At 41.7% G+C, this 21,482-nt stretch overlaps 1 protein-coding gene across 1 annotated transcript in view; it reads left to right on the forward strand.

Moving 5' to 3' along the window:
- Nucleotides 1-4,600: 4,600 nt before the first annotated feature.
- LOC121282145 (guanine nucleotide-binding protein G(i) subunit alpha-3-like) overlaps nucleotides 4,601-21,482 on the forward strand; it is a 56,496-nt gene continuing 39,614 nt past the window's right edge. The window contains exon 1 of the mRNA XM_041195656.1: nucleotides 4,601-5,026. Within this exon, the coding sequence (XP_041051590.1) occupies nucleotides 4,909-5,026 (118 nt within the window). The 5' untranslated portion in view covers nucleotides 4,601-4,908. The remainder of the gene's footprint in view (nucleotides 5,027-21,482) is intronic.

The raw sequence follows: 21,482 nt of genomic DNA on the forward strand, positions 1-21,482 counted from the left end.
CCATTGCCATTTTTTGTTGATTGACTTGTTCTATTACCACCCACTTTCACCATCATCCTTTTTGTCATATAATCACTCACTAATATCATTTAATTATGTCATCCATCCTATCACACCATTTCTCCTTCTCCAACCCCACCCTACTTCTGAAACGTTTCCCATCTCTGTACTTGCTTAACAACTGGTACATCTCTAACATTTTGCAATTCTGACAAGGTTATTGAACTGAAATGTCAACATAGGAAACGTAGAACATGGGAGGAGCCATTTCACCCATTGTGGTGGCCCTGCTAGCTGAAAAGAGCTATCCAGTCTGCATTCACTTCCTGGCCCTTGATTCGTAGCTCTGAAAGTTACAGCATTTCAAATGCATTTTTTAAAATGAAATTAGGGTTTCTGCATTAATTTTCTTTCTCTCTCTCTCTCTCTCTTCACACAGATGCCGGCCTGACCTGCTTAGTGATCTCTCCATGGCCACGCTCCCTCTATCTCAGTAACATTCTCCTAGCTCACAACCCTCCAAAATCTGTGCATTCCTCCAATTCTGTTCTCTCGAGCTTTCTGGGTTTCAATCAGTGCACCACTGGTGACCATACCTTCAGCTGTCTGGGCCCTAAGCTCTGAAATTCCCTCAAAAAACCTCTCTGTCTTCCTTAAGATGCCCCTTAAAAACCTAGCTTTTTGACCAAGCTTTTGGTCATTGGCATTAAATCCCTTTCAACAGTACAAGGGCAGCAGACACATGGGAACACCATCACCTACACCCCCATTCTCTCCCTTCCAGAACCATGATAGTGTCCCCCTGGTCCTCACTTTACACCTCACCAGCCTTCTTACTTAACAGATCATCCTCCGTCATTTCTGTCACCTCCAGCATGATTCTGCCATTAAACACATCTTTCTTTGCCTACACTTTCAGCATTCAAAGGGACCTTTTCTTCCTTGACACCCTGGTCACTGCTCAGTCACTGCAGTCACTCCTCCCTTTCCTACAGCACCTTTGCATGCAAGTGCAAGAGATGCAACACCTGTCATTTTACTTCCTCCCTTCTCACATCTATGGCCCAATACTCCTTCTCAATGAAACAGTGATTTACTTGTGCTTCTTTCAAATTAGTATATTATATTCGCTGCTTACGATGTACTCTCCTCTACATTGGAAAGACCAACGCAGACTGGGTGACCACTTTGCAGAACATCTCCATTCAGACCATAGGCATGACCCTGAGCTTCCTGTCACTTGTCACTTCAATTTTCCACCCACTCCCACACTGATCTTTCTGTCCTTGGCCTGCTACAATGTTCCAATGAAGCTCAATGCATGCTCGAGGAACAGTACCTTATCTTTTGACTCTGCAACCTTCACAACTCAACTATTTTAGAACATAACCTCTGTCTCCATTCTGTTTTGTGTTATTTTTTGATGGTTCTATCTTGTTTCTTTCTCTATGCCTATGCTTTGCATTCAGTGAGCTGCTATCCAGTCATTCACATCTCATCTACACAGATGTTTTTGTTTCTTTATCCATTATCACTCCCTTTGACCTTTGTACCATCAAACCATTTTTCATTTAATCTCTCTTGTTCTCCACCCTATCACAGACCTTCCCTTTTGTGCTTCCTCCCTCTCCTCCCTTCACTTGCTCAAAACCTATTATATTTCTACCTTTTCTCAGTTCTGATGAAGGTTCACCAACCTGAAATGTTAACTCTGTTTCTCTCCGCAGACGCTGCCTGACCTGCTGAGTATTTCCAGCATTTTCTGTTTTTATTTCAGATTTCCAGCATGTGTGGTATTTTGCTTTTGTACCACCTACAAGCTCCGCCTCCAAGCCACACAGTGTCCTAATTTGGAACTATATCGCTGTTCTTTCAATTCTGCTTTGTCAAAAACCTGGAACGCCCTCTCTAACAGCACTGTGAGTGTGCCAGCTAATGGACTCACCACCACCTGCTCAACAGCAATTAAAAAATGCTGGCCTTGCCAGTGATACCCACATCCCCAAAAAAAAAGAATAGAAAAGAAAGAGATGGACTGTAGCGGTTCAAAGAGGCGATGTTGTGTTATCGGTTCTCAACACAAACGTATCAAACACTAAGACAATGATTGGTATTCTAAAGAAAAGGTTCTTCATTGAAGAACAACAGAATTCCAGGAGAGCTCTTCATACATTGTAACCTGCTGATCAATACCGTTCCAAGTAATATATCACTTGTTGGTTTGTTTCACTTCCTATGATAATGTGTATCAAACCATTAACATATTCAGCAGTATGCGCCTGTCATGAAGAGATTAATGTCTATAATGTTATTGTTAATTATTTTTAAATTCGAATTGTAGTGCGGTCTGTGTCTATGTGTGTGTCTTTGTGTGGTTTAATTGGATTAAAGCCAGCTAATCTGGGTGCTTTGATGCATAGTAGTTTGAGATGTTAATTAGATAAATGTAAGGGTAGAAGGTAAAGAGTACATTTGCATTTGTTGAATAAACCATTCAAAAGAATGGGTAAAATCTTGCACCTAGCAGGGAGATGCCAAGCAATGTGATTATATTACTAATAAAATTTGTGGAATGAAAGGATTATTGTTAGGAGAGGTAAAATCAAAAACCTAGTTATACAATGGAAAAATTACACTTAAAGGGAAAGCTAGGTATAAATTTAGAGGAATTTTTGTGTGTGTGTGTGTGTATCAGGGGCATGTAAGATCTAACCAGCCTGTAAACCTACAACTGTCTGCAAAGGAACCAAATTTTGGATTTGTAAGGTCCAATATGCTTTGCCTGGTATCTATTTAAAGTCCATGGGTTATTGTTGCCTTGGTGAAGATTTACCTGGGAGTGATTAATTTGGGGATTTGTTTAAAAGTTATTAGAGGAGTAATTTGTAGACAAGTGCATGTGTTTAATTAGTTGTTAAATTAATAAATGTTTAATTTAGTTTTACATAAAAAACCTCTTGAAGCTTGGTGGTTTTATTCTTGAATTCAGAGCTGCATCCCAATTGAAAATATAGGCTATGACAGTTGTTCAAGTTTCCCTCTGGGATTTGTACAACTCAACCTTTACCAACTGCTAAGTAATAACAGCATCACAAAGCAATATTACAACACCACTTTATCCAGGACAATTAGGGATGGGCAACAAATGATGGCCTTGCCAACAACCTTCACAACCCAGGAATGAATACATGCTGAAAAAAGAGATATGTTGCTGAAGCTATTCGCCTTGCACTCATCAGGACAAATGCAAGAATGCCAAATGCACCCTTTTCGCCGCTAGTATAAATTGTTGTGACCACTTCATTGTGATCGTTTGAAATTTGGCATTTGTCCTGATGAGTTAAGATAAAAATCTGTGCCAACATGTCTCTCTTTTCAGCGATTCTCAAGTTCTGTACTACCAAGCCAATTAATGAATAAAAGTAAAAGAAAATATGTAGCTCGGTATCAAATTTTGCCCCTTGATATATTTGGCTGGGGGTGGGGGGGGGGGGGATGTTAAAGTTTCCATACCAATGGAATATTAGAAATAGGAGGAATAGGGCATTCTGCTCTTCAAACCTGCTCCACTATTCAACTAGATCATGGCTGATCTTCTAACTTTAACGCCATTTTGCCACACTATCCCCATTTCCCTGCCTTGATATATTTAATAACCATCGCAAGTCAGGAGTGTGATGGAATACTCTCCATTGTCTGGATGGGTGCAGCTCCAACAATACTCAAGAACCTCAACACCATCCAGGACAAAGTAGCCTGCTTGACTGGCGCCCCATCCACCACCTTCAACATTCAATCACCCCACGATCGATGTACATTGGCAGCAGTGTGTACCATCTATAAGATGCACTGCAGAAAATAACCCCAGCTTCTTTGACAGCACCTTCCAAACCCATGACCTCTGCCACCTAAAAGCACAAGGGCAGCAGGCACATGGGAACACCACCACCACCTGCAAGTTCCCCTCCAAGCCACACACCATCCTGACTCAGGAATATAATCACCGTTCCTTCGCTGTCGCTGGGTCAGAATCCTGGAACTCCCTTCCTAACAGCACCGTGGGCGTACCTACACCACATGGACTGCAGCGGCTCAAGGCGGCGGCTCACCACCCCCTTCCCCAGGTCAATTAGGGAAATGAGGGCAATAGATGCTGGGGTTCAGCCAGCGAAGCCCAGATCCCGCGAACCGGTTGAAAAGAAAAACCTAGAAACCAATCCATCTCTGTCTTGAATATACCCGAAGACCCCACTCCCCCACTCCCCCACCCTCCCACCCGTGGGGTAGAGAATTCCAAAGGTTCACCGGCTTCTGAGCGAAGATGCAAGTCGTTCTTGCAGCGCCACCCAGCATCTCATCTCTGCTCCCACCCCACCCCAGCTGCCAGCTGCCAGCTGCTGTGCCCAGGTGTGTCGGCGGGTGGACTACAACCCCCACAGTGCTCCGCGCGGCGGGGTGACGGATTCCGGTCGGCGTGGGAGGGTTTCCGGTTCCCGAAAGCTCGCGCCGGCCCCCACCTTCCCGGCGTCGGAGGTTTGAATCGCTAACGGTCGGCGAGCGGCGGTTGGAAAAGAACTTCTTATACCAACCTCCTCCCCCCCCCCCCCCCTCCCCCTCCTTTATTTTCTTCCTCGCAAACTCTCTTTATGTATTTTTAGGTGAATTAACCGATAAGGAAGAAGAAGAAGAAGAAATTTATCCGTCTCTCGGTTAAACTCTGTGAGGGAGTTTTTTTATTTGGGTGTTTCCAACACCACCTCCCCCCCCCCCCCCCCCCCCCCCCCCACCTCCCTCCCACTTCCATCCCTCCCTCCGACTCTCTCCTCCGGGCCTCGGGTCTGAGGGGATTTTCCTTCCGCTCTCTCCCCGATCCCCCGCCCCGGGGCTCGGCTGTCCCCGGCTGCCGGCATGGGCTGCACCATGAGCGCCGAGGACAAGGCGGCGATGGCCCGGAGCAGAATGATCGACCGCAACCTGAAGGAAGACGGCGAGAAATCGTCCCGGGAGGTCAAACTTCTGCTACTGGGTAAAAAAAAAAAAACCGCATAAATAATAAATAATAATAATAATAATAATAATAGATAATAACTAAACACCGTCTTTTCATTTATTTTATTTTTCAAAGCGTGATCCAGAGCGGAGTTTTACTTCTCGCCGGTCAGGTTGGAGAATGATGCCCCTCGCCTTTTGCTGGGGAGGGAATTTAGCATCAACTCTTCCCCCCTCCCACCCTACCTCGCCCTAGAATAGGACCGGGGTGTTTGGGGGGGGGGGGGGGGCGGGGGAGGGGGGCGGGGGGCGGGGGGGTTGGACAGGGGCTCGGTTTAGAGATTCGGGGATGTCAGAGAGAGAGAGAGAGAAGGGGGTGCTGGGTATTGGGGCAGATGATTGAGGGGGGTGCTGGGTATTGGGGCAGATGATTGAGGGGGGTGCTGGGTATTGGGGCAGGTGATTGAGGGGGGGCTGGGTATTGGGGCAGATGATTGAGGGGGGGCTGGGTATTGGGGCAGGTGATTGAGGGGGGGCTGGGTATTGGGGCAGGTGATTGAGGGGGGTGCTGGGTATTGGGGCAGATGATTGAGGGGGGTGCTGGGTATTGGGGCAGGTGATTGAGGGGGGGCTGGGTATTGGGGCAGGTGATTGAGGGGGGGCTGGGTATTGGGGCAGGTGATTGAGGGGGGGCTGGGTATTGGGGCAGATGATTGAGGGGGGGCTGGGTATTGGGGCAGGTGATTGAGGGGGGGCTGGGTATTGGGGCAGATGATTGAGGGGGGGCTGGGTATTGGGGCAGGTGATTGAGGGGGGGCTGGGTATTGGGGCAGGTGATTGAGGGGGGGCTGGGTATTGGGGCAGATGATTGAGGGGGGGCTGGGTATTGGGGCAGGTGATTGAGGGGGGGCTGGGTATTGGGGCAGGTGATTGAGGGGGGGCTGGGTATTGGGGCAGGTGATTGAGGGGGGGCTGGGTATTGGGGCAGGTGATTGAGGGGGGGCTGGGTATTGGGGCAGGTGATTGAGGGGGGGCTGGGTATTGGGGCAGGTGATTCAGGGGGGGCTGGGTATTGGGGCAGGTGATTGAGGGGGGGCTGGGTATTGGGGCAGGTGATTGAGGGGGGGCTGGGTATTGGGGCAGATGATTGAGGGGGGTTGGGTAGGGGGCAGATGATTGGGGGGGTGTGGAGTTCAGGGGCTTTGACCCACCTGCTGATGGGCGAGGGGGGGTGGGTGGGTTCAACCCACCTGCCAACTGTGGGGGGTGGGGGGGCAGGGGTTGAGAGGCTTTACCCATCCACTGATGGGTGGGGGGGCTTTGCCCACCCACTGATGGGGAGGGGGGGCTTTGCCCACCATATTGGTGGGTTTGATAAGGTCTACTCACCCACTGGGGTTTAAGGGGCTTCGCTCACCCGCTGATGTGGGGAGTGAGGTGGTTTGGTTGCATTCTGGTGTGGGTGAGGAGGTTTGGAAGCAAGGTGATGGGGAAAGTGCACATACCCAGATTTATAATTTGGAGGATGCAAACAGGCAAAGACTGTAAGTTGCCTGAGGCATAGCTGTAGCTGCCATTTGCAATTGGAATTTCTTGTCTCATAACTATGGGGTGGACGTTAGCGTATTTGGTCAGGTAATGTGTGCAGGAATTCCAAGATATAACTGGTCCCCGTTCGCCACCGAGCACAGTAACTTCCGCCCCAGTGTTTTGAGACAAGGTCCAGTTGTAAATTGCAACTGCGGCCATGTCCCAGCCCACCTTTGTGGTCTTTGCCAGTTTACCTCAATGGTGTGGATGAAGCCTTAAATTGGATCTGATTAATAAATTGCAGTAATAAGGAAACTCATTTAAGGACACTGATTTAAGTGGAAGTCTTGCTGAGTAAGTTTTAAATTAGGAGTTGGAGATATTAAAAATACCTATTTAAAACCTTGAGGCAGTATGTAGTATTAGTTAGGTTTTTTGTGATGTGTTTGAACCAATCCTAACATATGCGTGGTGGTTAAAATAACAAAGTTTATCTAACCATTTATGTTTCTATGACAATCTAGAAATAGTTCTTATTTTTGGATCTTGTAAGGGACTAGCTAGCATATTCCAATTTACAAAGTACTGACCAAACATCAAATAAAGCCTGACAGTGTGCTGTTTACTTAATTGAGACTTTGTGGCCTTCATGGGGCTTGGCTCAATATTACCAGAACTATAATGTATCAGGCACTATATGATGTGGATTGTAATTTGAGGGGGAAGGAGGTGAAGTTGTTGAAGTTCCATTTGACCGTCCAGATGGTGAAACCCAGCAGATTTTAACCCCTGGCCTCATTTGAATACCTTCCATAAAACTGTTTCCCGACCAAAGACATTTGCAGTGACATCATTGCCAGGGGCAGGAATTGGAAATTGTTTCAGGAGGTCTGCTCACTGCTGGGGACCCACTGAAGCTTTATCCAGCAGAGTGAGTGAAAGTAAAATCTCATTGGCGGAGCAGGAACCAGAAGTGAAAATCCAAGTATCTTTTTAAGGCCATCAAGTGTACTGCTACTCCTCGTGGCCCATAAGGGTTCTACGTGTAAGTTTATTTTCAAATTTACCATGTTGTCTTCTGGACCCTTGCAGACCTCTTGAATGCAGGAGTTAAAATGCCATTGTGGCACTGAAGACATCAGGCCTCAACTTTAAGATTTAAAATTGGGTCCCTTTCCCTTGCAGGGGTCTTTCAGCCTAAAAGTCAGTGTGGCTAAAAGACACCAGATGGGAATGGTGTAGTCTCAAATTGATATATGGACTTGGACAATTTTACACCCAATTGTGAGCTGTTCTGTTGACAGTGTGTGTGTGTGTGTGTGTGTGTGCATTAAAACTGACCCCAATTAAGCACTCCTTAGTATTCATTGTGGGATCATGGAATAGCCACATTAGACACAAGTTATATTGCTGATGTATGACATGTGAGGTTCAGTATAATTGGCAGTTAATGTGCGTTAAACTCATGAGATCAAGTTTGCAACTAGTTGAACAACTCTGCAAGATTTGCTCAAAACAGACCAATTATGGATAATTGTTTATGCACTGTAATTTTCCTGAAAGTGGTGCAACAAAGAAGATATGTTATAGTAAAACCATCTTACAGGAGGAGTGGTAGGTTTTTTGGGGGAAGGTAATAAAAAATGTTAGAAATATACAGTAAACCTGCCAGCATATGAATATGTGAACAATTAACATTTTGCCTTGAGACTCCTCATAATTGATGGGTCTGTGCATACCTTTGACCTATTTTTTTTTGCTCTTTAAGTATTGACTGACCAGCTATGTGCTTTCAGTACTTTTTTTTTAGTTCGCATTTTGAGCACTTATTTCCCCCTAACCATATGCTATACAAACATAAAAATACCTGGAAAAACTCGGCAGGACTGGCAGCATCTGCAGAGAGGAACACAGTTAACCTTTCGAGTCCGTATAACTCTTCAACAGAACTAAGTAAAAATAGAAAAGAGGTGAAATATAAGCTGGTTTAAGAGGGTGGGGGGGCAGAGCTGGATAGAGGGCTAGTGACAGGTGGAGATAGCCAAAAGATGTCATAGACAAAAGGACAAAGGTGGTGATATTATCTAAGGAATCAAAATAGGCTAAAAGGTGGAGGTAAGACAATGGATGGAAATACATTTAAAAATAATGGAAATAGGTGGGAAAAGAAAAATCTATATAAATTATTGGGGAAAAAAGGGAGGGATCGGAATGGTTGTGGGGATGGAGGAGAGAGTTCATGATCTAAAATTGTTGAACTCAATATTCAGTCCGGAAGGCTGTAAAGTGCCTAGTGGGAAGATGAGATGCTGTTCCTCCAGTTTGCGTTGAGCTTCACTGGAGTGAAGCTTCACTAGGCACTTTACAGCCTATTTTGATCCCTTCCCTTCACACCACCTCCACTAGGGCTATCTGTACCTTGCTTGTCCTGCTTTCTACCCTTAATTAGCACATTCCTTACATAATATCACCACCTTCAACACCTCTTTAGTGTCCTTTTGTCTATGACATCTTTTGGTTATCTCCACCTATCGTTGGCCCTCTATCCAGCTCTCTCTCTCTCCTCCCCCCTTAAATATTTCACCTCTTTTTTATTTTTCCTTAGTTCTGTTGAAGAGTCATTTGGACTCGAGTTGTTAACTGTGTTCCTCTCCGCAGATGCTGCCAGACCTGCTGAATTTTTCCAGGTATTTTTATTTTTGTTTTGGATTTCCACATCTGCAGTTTTTTGCTTTTATCCATATGCTATATGTTGTTTTATAAAATGGTGGGGTTACAGGGAACTGTTGGATTGTTGTGAATATTTTTAATGGCAGAATAGGTGAGGGACACCAAGGTAAGGGGAATACACAGTAAATGACAAGATATTGAGAAGTTGAGCAGAGGGATCAGCATATCCATGGATCTCTAGGTAGACAGGAAGATAAGGTGGTTAAGAAGGCATATGGGATATTTTCCTTTATTAGCGAGGTATAGAATATGATATCAGGGAAGTTATTCTATATAAAGCACTGCTTAGGCCAAAGCTAGGGTACTGCAGTTCTAGGTCACTACATTACAGGAAAGATGTGATTGCCCTGGTGAGGACGCAGAGGAAGTTTTCGATTATGTTGCCAGAAATGGAGAATTTCAGATAGGAGGAAAAATCGGATAGGCAGGAGTTGCTTCCCTTTGCAACAGAGAAGACAGAGGAGATTTAAATTGAGATGTATAAAACTTTGTGGACCCACGTGGAGTGGAAAGGAAGCAGAGAGCAATAACTTGGGGACATTAGGGTGGAATTGAGAAATATTTTCTCCAAGGGTGTTCTGGAGCTGTCTGCCTGAAAGGCTGGTAGAAGCATTCACTGCATTTAAAAACTGTTTGGATGTGCACTTGAAGTGCTGTAACCTGCACAGTTATGGACCGAGAGCTGGAAAGTAGGATTAGGCTGGATAGCCCTTTTTTGGCCAGCTTTAGTGTAAATGTATTTCTGCTATTTGACCCCCCGCTTCGAAATGGCCATCTTAGGATCCTGACTGGATTGTAACCAAGGACACACTGACGGTCACCTTAAATTTTTGTATATTGTTGAAGAGACATGTTGCTGAAGCTTTTCATCTTGCATTCATCAGGACAGATGCAAGAATGCCAAATTTCAAATGATCATAATTTATACTGCACAAAAAAAGCGTGCTGATTGGCTAAGGCGTTGCCTTGCACAAATTAACAGGGAACCATGGAGTCCCCAAGATGAAAAGCTTCAGCAGCATGTCTCTCTTTTCAGCAATATTAAAATTTTTGAATAAAATGATTACCTTCCCTTGGTTTTAATTATTGTAATCTGTTGACCTTTTGAATAAAATTAAACTTTGGGGGAGGTGTCATTGATGCATGAGCATTTTAATTAATGTTGCTAATGTATTCTGAAGTCTGATAATCTATTCATATTATTTTGAATAGGTGAAGGAAATTAATAATGTAGTGTTGTCATAGCAGTTATGACTATGCAAGAGAATTATGTTCAGATACTGATTGAGGGAGTAGGATAGAATGCTGAGTGTTGGGCCAATAATTTTTAAAATGCTAAATTTCATTTGCTGACATGGCCTTGCTGAAAGATTAAATTGCAGTGACTATACTTTAGATAGAATCTGCTATGGGAAGTAACTTGAGCTGTTTTAATTATGTTCATTTGGCTTGCATTCTTCACATTTTATTTTTGCTATCTGTATGATGAAACCAGCTTATAACTGGCATTTATGTAGCTTACAAATCCTCATATATATCCTGCAAGAAAAATAGCTAATGTTTCATTGCAAAATTTCAACCTGTTTCCTTTTTTGGGTTTTGGTATGGTTTGCAACCATTTTAGGCTGTATCTGAGAGTCTCATTCATTCATTACAACATGTTTAGAATGTTCTCTTTTCTACTCACAAATAGGAAGTGCAATGATGAATCACATGGCCAAATTTATGAGCTAGAGAATGAACCTCATAATGCAAACCCACAGGTGGAAATGAATAAATTATTTTTGGGCTGTCAAAGCTATAAATGTGTCTCCCTTTAAATTAATCACCTGTGAGAGACTTAAAAGGGAAGGAAAGTATAGAAGTAAATTTGGTGTGCAGCTCTCCATCTAATTCTCAAAAAAATCTTAATATGTGACACATTTGTGGAAGTGTTCATTTCCTCCCCCTTTAAGATCAGCTGTTTCAGTTCCCACTGGAACAGCACTGTTCTGGTGAGACATATTATGATCTGGACTTAAAGCAACAATGCAAGCATTCACAGTTTGGACAGACCTAAATGTGAAATTAAATACATACAAGATGGTGTATTTTACTAGGTAAAAGCCTGGATAATACATTTTTAATAAAACTGATGGAGCATATTTTGTGTAAATTATTGTCATCTTTTGTTTTCTACCTGCCTGCTTATTAATATGGTTTGCTGATTGAACATGGGAATGTCTCTCTCTCCATTTGAGAGTTGGTTGTATAGCTGTAACCTGTCTAAAAATGTCATGTTTGATTTTCCTAATGTATCGCATAATATTGTGATTAGTTGCCTGATGCAAATCACATAAGGGAAAAGCTTGCATAATAATTCTGTAGTTCAGTGGGTTTTATTGTATGTCTGTGTTGAGTTAGCTGATAGAAATAGAAACATAGAAAATAGGAGCAGGAGTAGGCGATTCGGCTCTTCGAGCCTCTCCGCCATTCATTATGATCATGGCTGATTATCCAACTCAATAGCCTGCTCCAGTTTTCTCCTCATATCCTTAGACTTCTTTCGCCCCAAGAGCTATATCTAACTCCTTCTTGAAAACATTTAATGTCTTGGCCTCAACTACTTTCTGTGGTAGCAAATTCCATAGTCTCACCGCTCTGGGTGAAGAAATTTCTCCTCACCTCAGTCCTAAATGGTCTATGCCGTATCCTCAGACTGTGCCCCCTGGTTCTGGACTCACCCACCATCGGGAACATCCTTCCTGCATCTACCCTATCTAGCCCTCTTAGAATTTTTTAGGTTTCTATGAGATCCTCCCTCATTCTTCTGAACTCCAGCGAATATGGTCCTAACTAACTCAATTTCTCCTCATATGTCAGTCCCGCCAAACCAGGATTCAGCTTGGTAAACCTTCACTGCACTCCCTGTACAGCAAGAACATCCTTCCTCAGATAAGGAGACCAAACTTGCACACAGGTGTGGAATTGAAAAATGTACAGAAAACTATTAATAAGAAAATATGATAAAGAAGAGAAATGGCCATTTACCTACATAGTTCACTGTGCCAGTACATATGAAATAGAAAGATAGTGATGTCAGCCAGGGTAGTGTTAGGCAGTATTAGGGTTAGGAACTTATACATTATCAACGTTTTCAGGAACAGAGGGGAAATATTAAGAAATGGAGGGGTGTGGGGGAAGGAGGAAGTTTTTAGTTCTTTGTGTAATGTGTATTTAAACGTGTAACTGAAGATCATGAGTCTTTAGAACACTCATTCTCAAAAGGCGGTGGAAGCAGGGTCTTTGAATATTATTAAGGCAGAGATAGATTCTCGCTAAACAAGGGGTGAAAGGTTATCGGAATTGAATGGTTATTGGGGGCGTGTGGAATTGAGGTCAGATCAGCCATGATCTTATTGAATGGTGGAACAGGCTCGAGGGGGTGAGTGGCATACTCCTCCTACTTCAAATGTTTGTCTGTAACTACAGATTCCCTGCAATGAGAATTGAAAAATGTATAGAAAACTAATAATAAAATATGATAAAGAAGAGAAATGGCCATTTACTACATAGTTCACCATGCCAATACATATGAAATAGAAAGATAGTTGTAGAAAAGTATAATACTGCAAGTGCTGGAAATCTGAAATAAAACAGAAAATGCTGGAAATACTGAGCATTCTAACAGCGTCTGTGGAGAGGGAAAGAGTTAATATTTCAGCTCTCTGACTTTTCTGATGACTGTAAAGCTAACTCCATTTTTCTCTCCATAGATGCTGCCAAATGTACGGAGGATTTCTCTGGCATTTTCTGTTTTTATAAAAAGATGTGTCTTGCTGATGGTGTAGAACAATTGACTTCAATCTGCAGCAATTGGAATGAAATTAGTGCAGACTCTTGAGTTTAAAGGGAATACAGGGAAACCTCTGGTGAGGTATAGTTAAAGCTTTTCTAAAATACTAGGTAGAACCTGCAGCTTTGGCTGAGGTGAAACACAAACAATAGCAGATTTTTTCCATTACTTCAGTGTAAAGCAAAATAAGTGGGATGTCTAACTGGTAACTGATCCATTGCCACTTTCTTATGTCTCTGCCAAAGTTTTTGAGTTCTGCTGAGGTTTAGATATTAAACTGGAATCAGAGACTGACTGTTTACTGAATTTAGTAAATAACTCTTGTCTTCTGGCCTGATATAGAAGGTTCCTTCAAATATCTCACTGGAATTTATTTTTTTGATTTTGTCTATTAAATCTGTTAATGACTTTTCTTGAATTGGATTTGGAAACATAGAGAAATACATCTCTATGGCACACTCGTGGGGAATTGAATTTTTTGGTTCCTCTCTCAATTATCCAATGTATTAAGAATTTCCCATGAATGCACAATCCATATGTGTCTTTTTTCCCCTGTAACACTTAACACGATTGCAATTTCCTTGACAGCTTAATTAGAAAACAGCCTAAGCCCCCCCCACCCACCCCCAAACCAGCTTATATTTCACCTCTTTTCTATTTTTTCTTGGTTCTGTTGAAGAGTCATTTGGACTTGAAACGTTAACTGTGTTCCTCTCTGCAGATGCTGTCAGACCTGCTGAGTTTTTCCAGGTATTTTTGTTTTTGTTAAGCACATACTTAATGTGAGTAACATAATGGGGGCTCTGCTAGTGGTAAATTACATATGCAGTACTTTTCTACTCAGATTTCTCAATGTAAATCAACAATCAAAACTTATTACACTATCTTTTTTAGTATTTCTGTAAAATGAGAAACCAAGTTATCATTGGCCCTTTATTTATGGCTTTCAGCTTTCAATAGAAATATTTGCTCACAGGAAACAGGGAAAGGAAAGCCTAAGATCGTTTTGCATTCCAAGCGTTTGCCTATTTTATAGTGATAAACTTTTTTTTAAAAACAGCTAAATGAACTTAAACTAACAATTGCTCTGTTGGGTCACACCAGTGATCACTCCAAAATCATGAATTTCACTTCCTAACGAGCACTTTTTGGAGCACCTTCACCGCACAGACTACAGTGATTCACTAACACCACCTTAAGGGCAATTATGGATGGGCAGTAAATGCTGGCCTTACCAGCATTGCTCAGACTCTATGAATGAATAAAAGAAAATGCTATTACCAGGACCAATCAGAAGTGGCTTCATTACAGCAACAGGTTGGAGAGAGCATGTTACAGCTGGTGATGGAACTTTTCTCGTCCACACCGTAGCTTCTAGGTTGGTTGGAAAGCATGTGACTCAGTTGCAAGGAGAGGGTACATGTAAATGTTCTTTCATAATTGCCATCTCTTGGGTATCTTAGCAGAGAGAGTGACTTTCTCTGTGTCAACAGGTACTTAGTTTTTCTTACAAAGGCAGAACTTTGAATTACAAAATCATCTCTAACCTTTCCTTCTCCTTTCTATTGGATTAAAGCTCTTTAAAAGAGCTGTCATGGGACAGCCTCAGCAACTATTGACTACTTTCTATGTTACTGGTTTACATTTCCAGCTTCCTTGGGCACAAATATATTTCTGTTATATGATATCACTGCTGTTAACTGGTATACTTCCTTTAGTTATACCCTGACGTGGATTTAACATAGAAGTATATTTCTATTGAAATTAATTCACAATAGAAATTTACACTGACCCTTTGACAAATTATTAATCCATATTGCATTTCAAATATTAATGGAACGTTCCAGAATCCTGAGCATGAAATTTTCCTTTGTCCATGTAGTTGAATAAATTCGCTCATCTGAGAGGCTCATGAGAAAGGTAACTGCATGATGTATGAAAGATTGAACACGATGAGTTTTTTTTCTGGGCTCAAGGTGCTATAATCTATGTGGTACTAGACCAAAATGTGTGTCCCAAACTTGTGAACTAAACTGCCTGTCAGGCCACAGATGAACAACTCTACAGTACCTGAGGCCTTTATTGAGCTTTCTAGTGGCACCAGCTGCTGATGCCTGTGCCTCATTCAGCCAAGTGCAGTCTGAAAATAAATTTACCAGGAACTGCTTAAATCTCAATTTAAAATTATTTTTGCTGTCATTACAAGTTTACTTTCAAATTGCAGCTAGCTGTGCAAGACCAGTGTCAAGAGCCAGCACCAGGCCTTAGTGCAATGTAAAAAGTAGCTTCGTGCAGTTGCAAGATAGCTCTTATGTATGGATTATTGAGGTTTACTGTAACTCTTAATACTAAGGAATCATAATTTATTTTGTCCCCTGCAGCTTAGACGTGGAAAAAATGGTTTGAAAGATCCTAGCAATCGAAGTTAATTTGGTGTGTCAGAAGACTGGGTTTCTATATTTTTTATATAAAGAGGTAGCGATGAAGAAAGGACTTTGCTGTATTCATAACCAATAATGGGTCTGACAAAGTATTGAGATTTACTAAATCTCTTGGGGTTCAGTACACGTTACTTAACCAACTTCTGAAGCTCAGCACAAAGAAATTCCTTAAGTGCTGTATTTTAGTTTATATCTAAAACAAGATCTCATGTTGTGTTGCTTACTATTTATTGGAAACAGAAGAAAAATCCTATGGATTCATGGGGTAATTGCAATTCCATTAATTAAATGAGATCATTATCATGGACAAATTACTGAAAACTACCTGGATATCAAGGTTAATTAAGATAACTTTCAAATGCACTAATTGCATTTCATCTATGAAAATGATCTAAAATATGAGAACTTAATCTGATAGAGAAAAACAATAAACACTTTTAAAAACTATATTATGAAGGGTGACATTATATTTTGTTCTTGGTCAAATTTAGCTTGCATCTTGAAAAGCACAGCATTACGATATGTTAGTATAGGTAGCAACATATTGTTGAACTGTGGAAATGGGTCACTTGTGGTCCTGTTACTTCTCATGTATTGATTCCTGTGCAGTGCCCAGAGTGATATGAATCCTATGCCTGTGATGTTCCAACAAGAATAAAAAAATAAGTAAATACATTCACGAATCAGAACATTCTGCAACTTAACTAGTATTTAATGCGGAAAGATTTGGTCCTCAGGCACCCTGCTTTCTTGAATGTTAGAATATTGATTGCACTGCATATGTGAACACGGATGCAAATCACTTCCCTATACTTTGACGGCTTAAATCTTGACAAATATATGTCCCATTATATCTTCCAACAAAATGACTCATTATTTAACAAAATTTAGAGCTACACTAGAAGATTTTATACTAATTTCAGCCTGGTAGTACATGCACGTTCTTCAATTAGTTCATAATAGTGGTTATAGATGCAGCCTTATTATTAAAGCTTATGTGTGAACACTAATCAAAATAGCCGTTTGATAGTACAGAACTTGAGTATTGCTGAGAAAAGAGACACGTCAAGCTTTTCATCTTGCACTCATCAGGACACTTTGCAAGAACACCGGTTTAATACCGTTTGAGAAGAGAGTGCTGATTGGTTGGTAGGTGGGCTCTGGTAGAGGCATTAGCGTGGAGAATGCACCAATTGGTGATGACTGACAGTCACCATCAATTGGTGCATTTAGTCACCAGCAATTGGTGCATTCTCCATGGCAGCACCTCTACCAATCAGAGTCCACGCCAACCAATCAGCACTCCTCTCATATGGTATAAATTGTTGTTTTCCCCTTACATTGGTGTTATTGTGAAGTATCCTGATGAGTGCAAGACAAAAAGCTTTGACATCTCTCTTTTTCAGCAATACTAATCAAAATGTTTAAAAAACCTCATTTCCAGGCTTTTTCTTTCTCGTAAGTTAACAGTTTGGATTTTTGTTGCATCTAAACTGATGTTTTGTCCTGCTTGGGAAAAGAAGACTTGAATGCTATCACCCGTGTTTCTGTTCTCATTAATTAAAAACAATATTCGTATTTTGGTAACAAAACTGCACTCAACTCAATATTTTAATCTGTAAGATTTTATAATACAGTTGTAATTTCTACAGTCTACCAAAGTTAAAAGGATTAAGTTTATTTTAAATTTTAAAATTTGATTTGCTGAAGACTAGAACAAAAGAGTTAGGGTAAGTAGGTGCTTTCTGGATTATGGAAAGATTGGAAGTGGTGTACCGCATCAGTCAGTGCTGAGTCTACTTTTGTTCTGTGTATCTATCATGTTTTATTTTTGGACAATTATAGCTTACCTTTTTTTTAAAAAAAAGCCAGGAGTTATAAAATGTCAATGTAAGTAATAGGATATTATTGAACTGTGAAACTGAGTTACTTATTATCCAGCTATTGATCACATAAGAACGTCAGAAATAAGACCAGGAGTAGACCATATGGCCCTTAGAGCCTGTTCTGGCATTCAACAAAACTGTGGCCGACCTTCAGCCTCAACTCCACTATTCCGCTTTCTCCCTATAGTCCTTCATTGCCCGAGAGCCCAAAAGTCAATCTATCTCAGGTCAGGCAGCATCTGTGGTGAGAGAAACATAGTTAACATTTCAGATTGATGACCTTTCATTGAAAGGCCATTGATGTGAAACCTTAACACTGTTTCTCTCCCCCTAGGTGCTGCATGACTTGCTACGTATTTCCAGCATTTTTTGCTTTTAATTTCAGATTTCTGGCATCTACAGTATTTTCCTTTTGTATTTATGTCAGTCTTGAATATACTCAGCTTATAGCATACACAATCTTCTGGGTTAGAGAATTCCAAACATTCACAATCCTGAGTGAAGAAATTTCTCCTTATCTCAGCTATGTTGCCATGTTCTAGATTCTCCAGCCAGGGTAAACAACCTTTCCATTCTAAAATTGGGGAATTTTGGAAAATCATATCAGTGCATCCATTATTTCTGCAGTTATCTCTTAAAAATCCCAAGAATGTAGACCATTAGATCCTGGGGATCCATTGGCTTATAGCCTCTTAGGTTTCTCTGATACTTTTTCTCTGTGATATGAAATACTCTAAGTTCCTCACTTTTCAGCCCATTGGATACCCTCTATTTATCGTATGTAACTTGTGTCTTCTATTGCGAAGACACTCAGGATAGTTGCTCAGTGTCCCAGTCACTTCCTCATTCCCCATGATAATTTCTCCAGTCTCTGCCTGTAAGGGATCAACAGTTATTTTAGATACTCTCCTTTCTATATACCTGTAAAAGCTCTTGCAATCTGTTTTATAATCCTGGCTAGTTGGCTCATTTTATTTTTTCCTCTTTTTGGTTGTCCTTTGCTGGTTTCTAATACTCTCCCAATCCTCAGGATTACCCATATTCTTTGCAATGCTCTTAAGCCGCTTTTCATCAAATATGGTCCTCAATTTCGCTAGTAAGTCAGGGATAGATCACTCTGGAGCTTTTGACTTTTAATGGAACAAATTTTTGTTGAACAATTTGAATCGTTTCTTTTAACATGATATTAGGTTTGTTGGGCAGTGCCCAGAGAGATAATGACTATGGATCCTGCTTTTATGATTTAGCTGTAAGCATAAATAAATAATGTTATTTGCTAACATTGTGCACTGGTAAGAATGTTCTACAAATTATATGGTAAATAGTGCATCGGGCATATAACTATATTCAGCGATGTCAAAACTTGAAATGGTTAAATGGAAAAAAAGCATATGTTGTTGATTTTGGGTGTGAAATTCAATAGCCTAGAGCCATGTGTAGACAAAATGGCTGCAACTGGTTTAGAGGCAGCAGTACAGTGTCTCTCAGTCTGCAGCATGGCAGGGAAATAGAGCAGAAGCTGCTGCAAAGAGGGCAAGCTCTGCACCACATCCTCTGCCAGCACTGAGCTGGACTTCTCAATGGTTACAGTAGGCTGATAGGCTATACAATGCATCCACCCAGTGTGCATACCCATCAGAACACTTATGTATGCAGCCCAGTTGAAGGCCTTATCTGAGACTTCTCAAGTAGAACTCGTTTACACCCCCGCCCCCCTCCATGAACTGGAAAAGAAACCATCCTTTTTTAAAAATTCATTCATGGGATGTGGGTGTCACTGGCTAGGCTAGCGTTTATTGCCCATCCCAAATTACCCTCAAGAAGGTGGTGGTGAGCTGCCTTGAACTGCTGCAGTCCATGTGGTGTAAGTACACCCACAGTGCTGTTAGGGAGGAAGTTCCATGATTTTGACCCAGTGACAGTGAATGAACAGCGATATGTTTCCAAGTCAGGATGGTGAGTGGCTTGGAGGGGAACTTACAGGTGGTGGTGTTCACATATGTCTGCTGCCCTTGTCCTTCTAGATGGTAATGGCCATCTGTTTGGAAGGTGCTATCTAAGGAGACTTGGTGAGTTCCTGTAGTGCATCTTGTATTTGGTACTTATTGCTGCCACTGTGCCTCAGTGGTGGAGGGAATGAATGTTTGTGGATGGGGTGTCAGTCAAGCTGACTGCTTTATCCTGGATAGTGTCAAGCTTCTTGAGTGCTGTTGGTGCTGCACTCATTCAGGCAAGTGGAGAGTATTCTATCACACTCCTGACTTGTGCTTTGTAGATGGTGAACAGGCTTTGGGGAGTCAGGAAGTGAGTTACTCGCCGCAGGATTCCTAGCCTTTGTCCAGCTTTTGTAGCCACGGTATTTATAGATGAACATATGAGCTAGGAGCAGGTGTTGGCCACTCAGCCCCTGAACCTGCTCCGCCATTCAATAAGATCATGGCTGATCTGATTGTAACCTCAACACCATATTCCTGCCTACCCCTGATAACCTTTCATCCTTTGTTAATAAAGAATCTATCTAGTTCTGCCTTAAAAATATTCAAAGATTCTGCTTCCACTGCCTTTTGAGGAAGAGTTCCAAAGATACTCAACCCTCTGAGAGAAAAAAAATCTTCTCATCTCTGTCTTAAATGAGTGACCCCTTATTTGTAAACAGTAACCCCTGGTTCTAGATTTCCCCACAAGAGGAAACATCCTCTCTGCATCCACCCTGTCAAGACACCTCAGGATCTTAAAGGTTTCGATCAAGTCGCTTCTTACTCCTCTAAACCTCAATGGATGCAAGCCGAACCTGTCAAACCTTTCCTTATAAGTCAACCTGCCCATCCCTGGTATTAGCCTAGTAAACCTTCTCTGAACTGCTAACGCATTTACATCTTTCCTTAAATAAGGAGACCAGTACTGTACACAGTAGTCCAGATGTGGTCTCATCAGTGCTGTGTACAACTGAAACCATAACCTCCCTACTTTTGCGATCAATTCCCCTCACAATAAACGATAACATTCTATTAGCTTTTCTAACTACTTGCTGTACCTGCATCCTAGTCTTTTGTGATTCATGCACTAGGACACCCAGATCCCTATGAATCTCAGAGCTCTGCAATCTCTCACCATATAGATAATAAGCTTTCTTATTCTTCCTGCCAAAATGGGCAGTTTCATATTTCCTCACATTATAGTCCATTTGTCAGATCTTTGCCTTAATCTAGCTTTGGTCCCTTTGTAGCCCCATTTCTCTTCACAATTTACTTTCCTATCTTTGTATTGTCAGTGAATTTAGCAACCATACCTCCAAGTTGTTTATATAAATTGTAAAAATTTGAGGCCCCAGCACTGATCCCTGTGGCACACCACTCACCACCTCCTGCCTGCTAACCAGAAAAAGACCCTTTTATGCCAGCTCTGCTTCCTGTTGGCTAGCCAATCTTCTATCCATGCCAGTATGTTATCCCCTACACCATGAGCTTTTATTTTCCACAACAACCTTTGATGTGGCACCTTATCGAATGCCTTCTAGAAATCTAAGTACAGTACATCCACCAGTTCCTTTTTATCCACAGCGCATGCGACTCTTTCAAAGAACTCCAATAAATTAGTTCAACATGATTTCCCTTTCACAAAACCATGTTGCCTCTGCCCGATTGCCATGAATTTTTCTAATGGCCTTCTATAACATCTTTAGTAATAGCTTCTAACATTTTCCCTATTATAGATGTTAGGCTAACTGGCCTGTAGTTTCCTGCTTTCTGCCTCCTTCCCTTTTTGAATAAAGAAGTTACATTTGCTATTTTCCAATCTAATGGAACCTTCCCTTAATCTAGGGAATTTTGGAAAATTAAAACCAATGCATCAACAATCTCACTAGCCACTTCTTTCAAGACCTTAGGGTGAAGTCCATCTGGACCTGGGGATTTGTCAGCCACAGTCCCAACAATTTGTTCAATACCACTTCCCTAGTGATTATAATTTCCCCGAGTTCCTCCTTCCCTTCCATTTCCTGATTTGTAGCTGCTTCTGGGATGTTACTTGTGTCCTCTATAGTGAAGACCAATGTGAAATACCTGCTTAATT

The sequence above is a fragment of the Carcharodon carcharias genome, chromosome 9 (assembly GCF_017639515.1).
Source record: "Carcharodon carcharias isolate sCarCar2 chromosome 9, sCarCar2.pri, whole genome shotgun sequence".
Taxonomy (NCBI): domain Eukaryota; kingdom Metazoa; phylum Chordata; class Chondrichthyes; order Lamniformes; family Lamnidae; genus Carcharodon; species Carcharodon carcharias.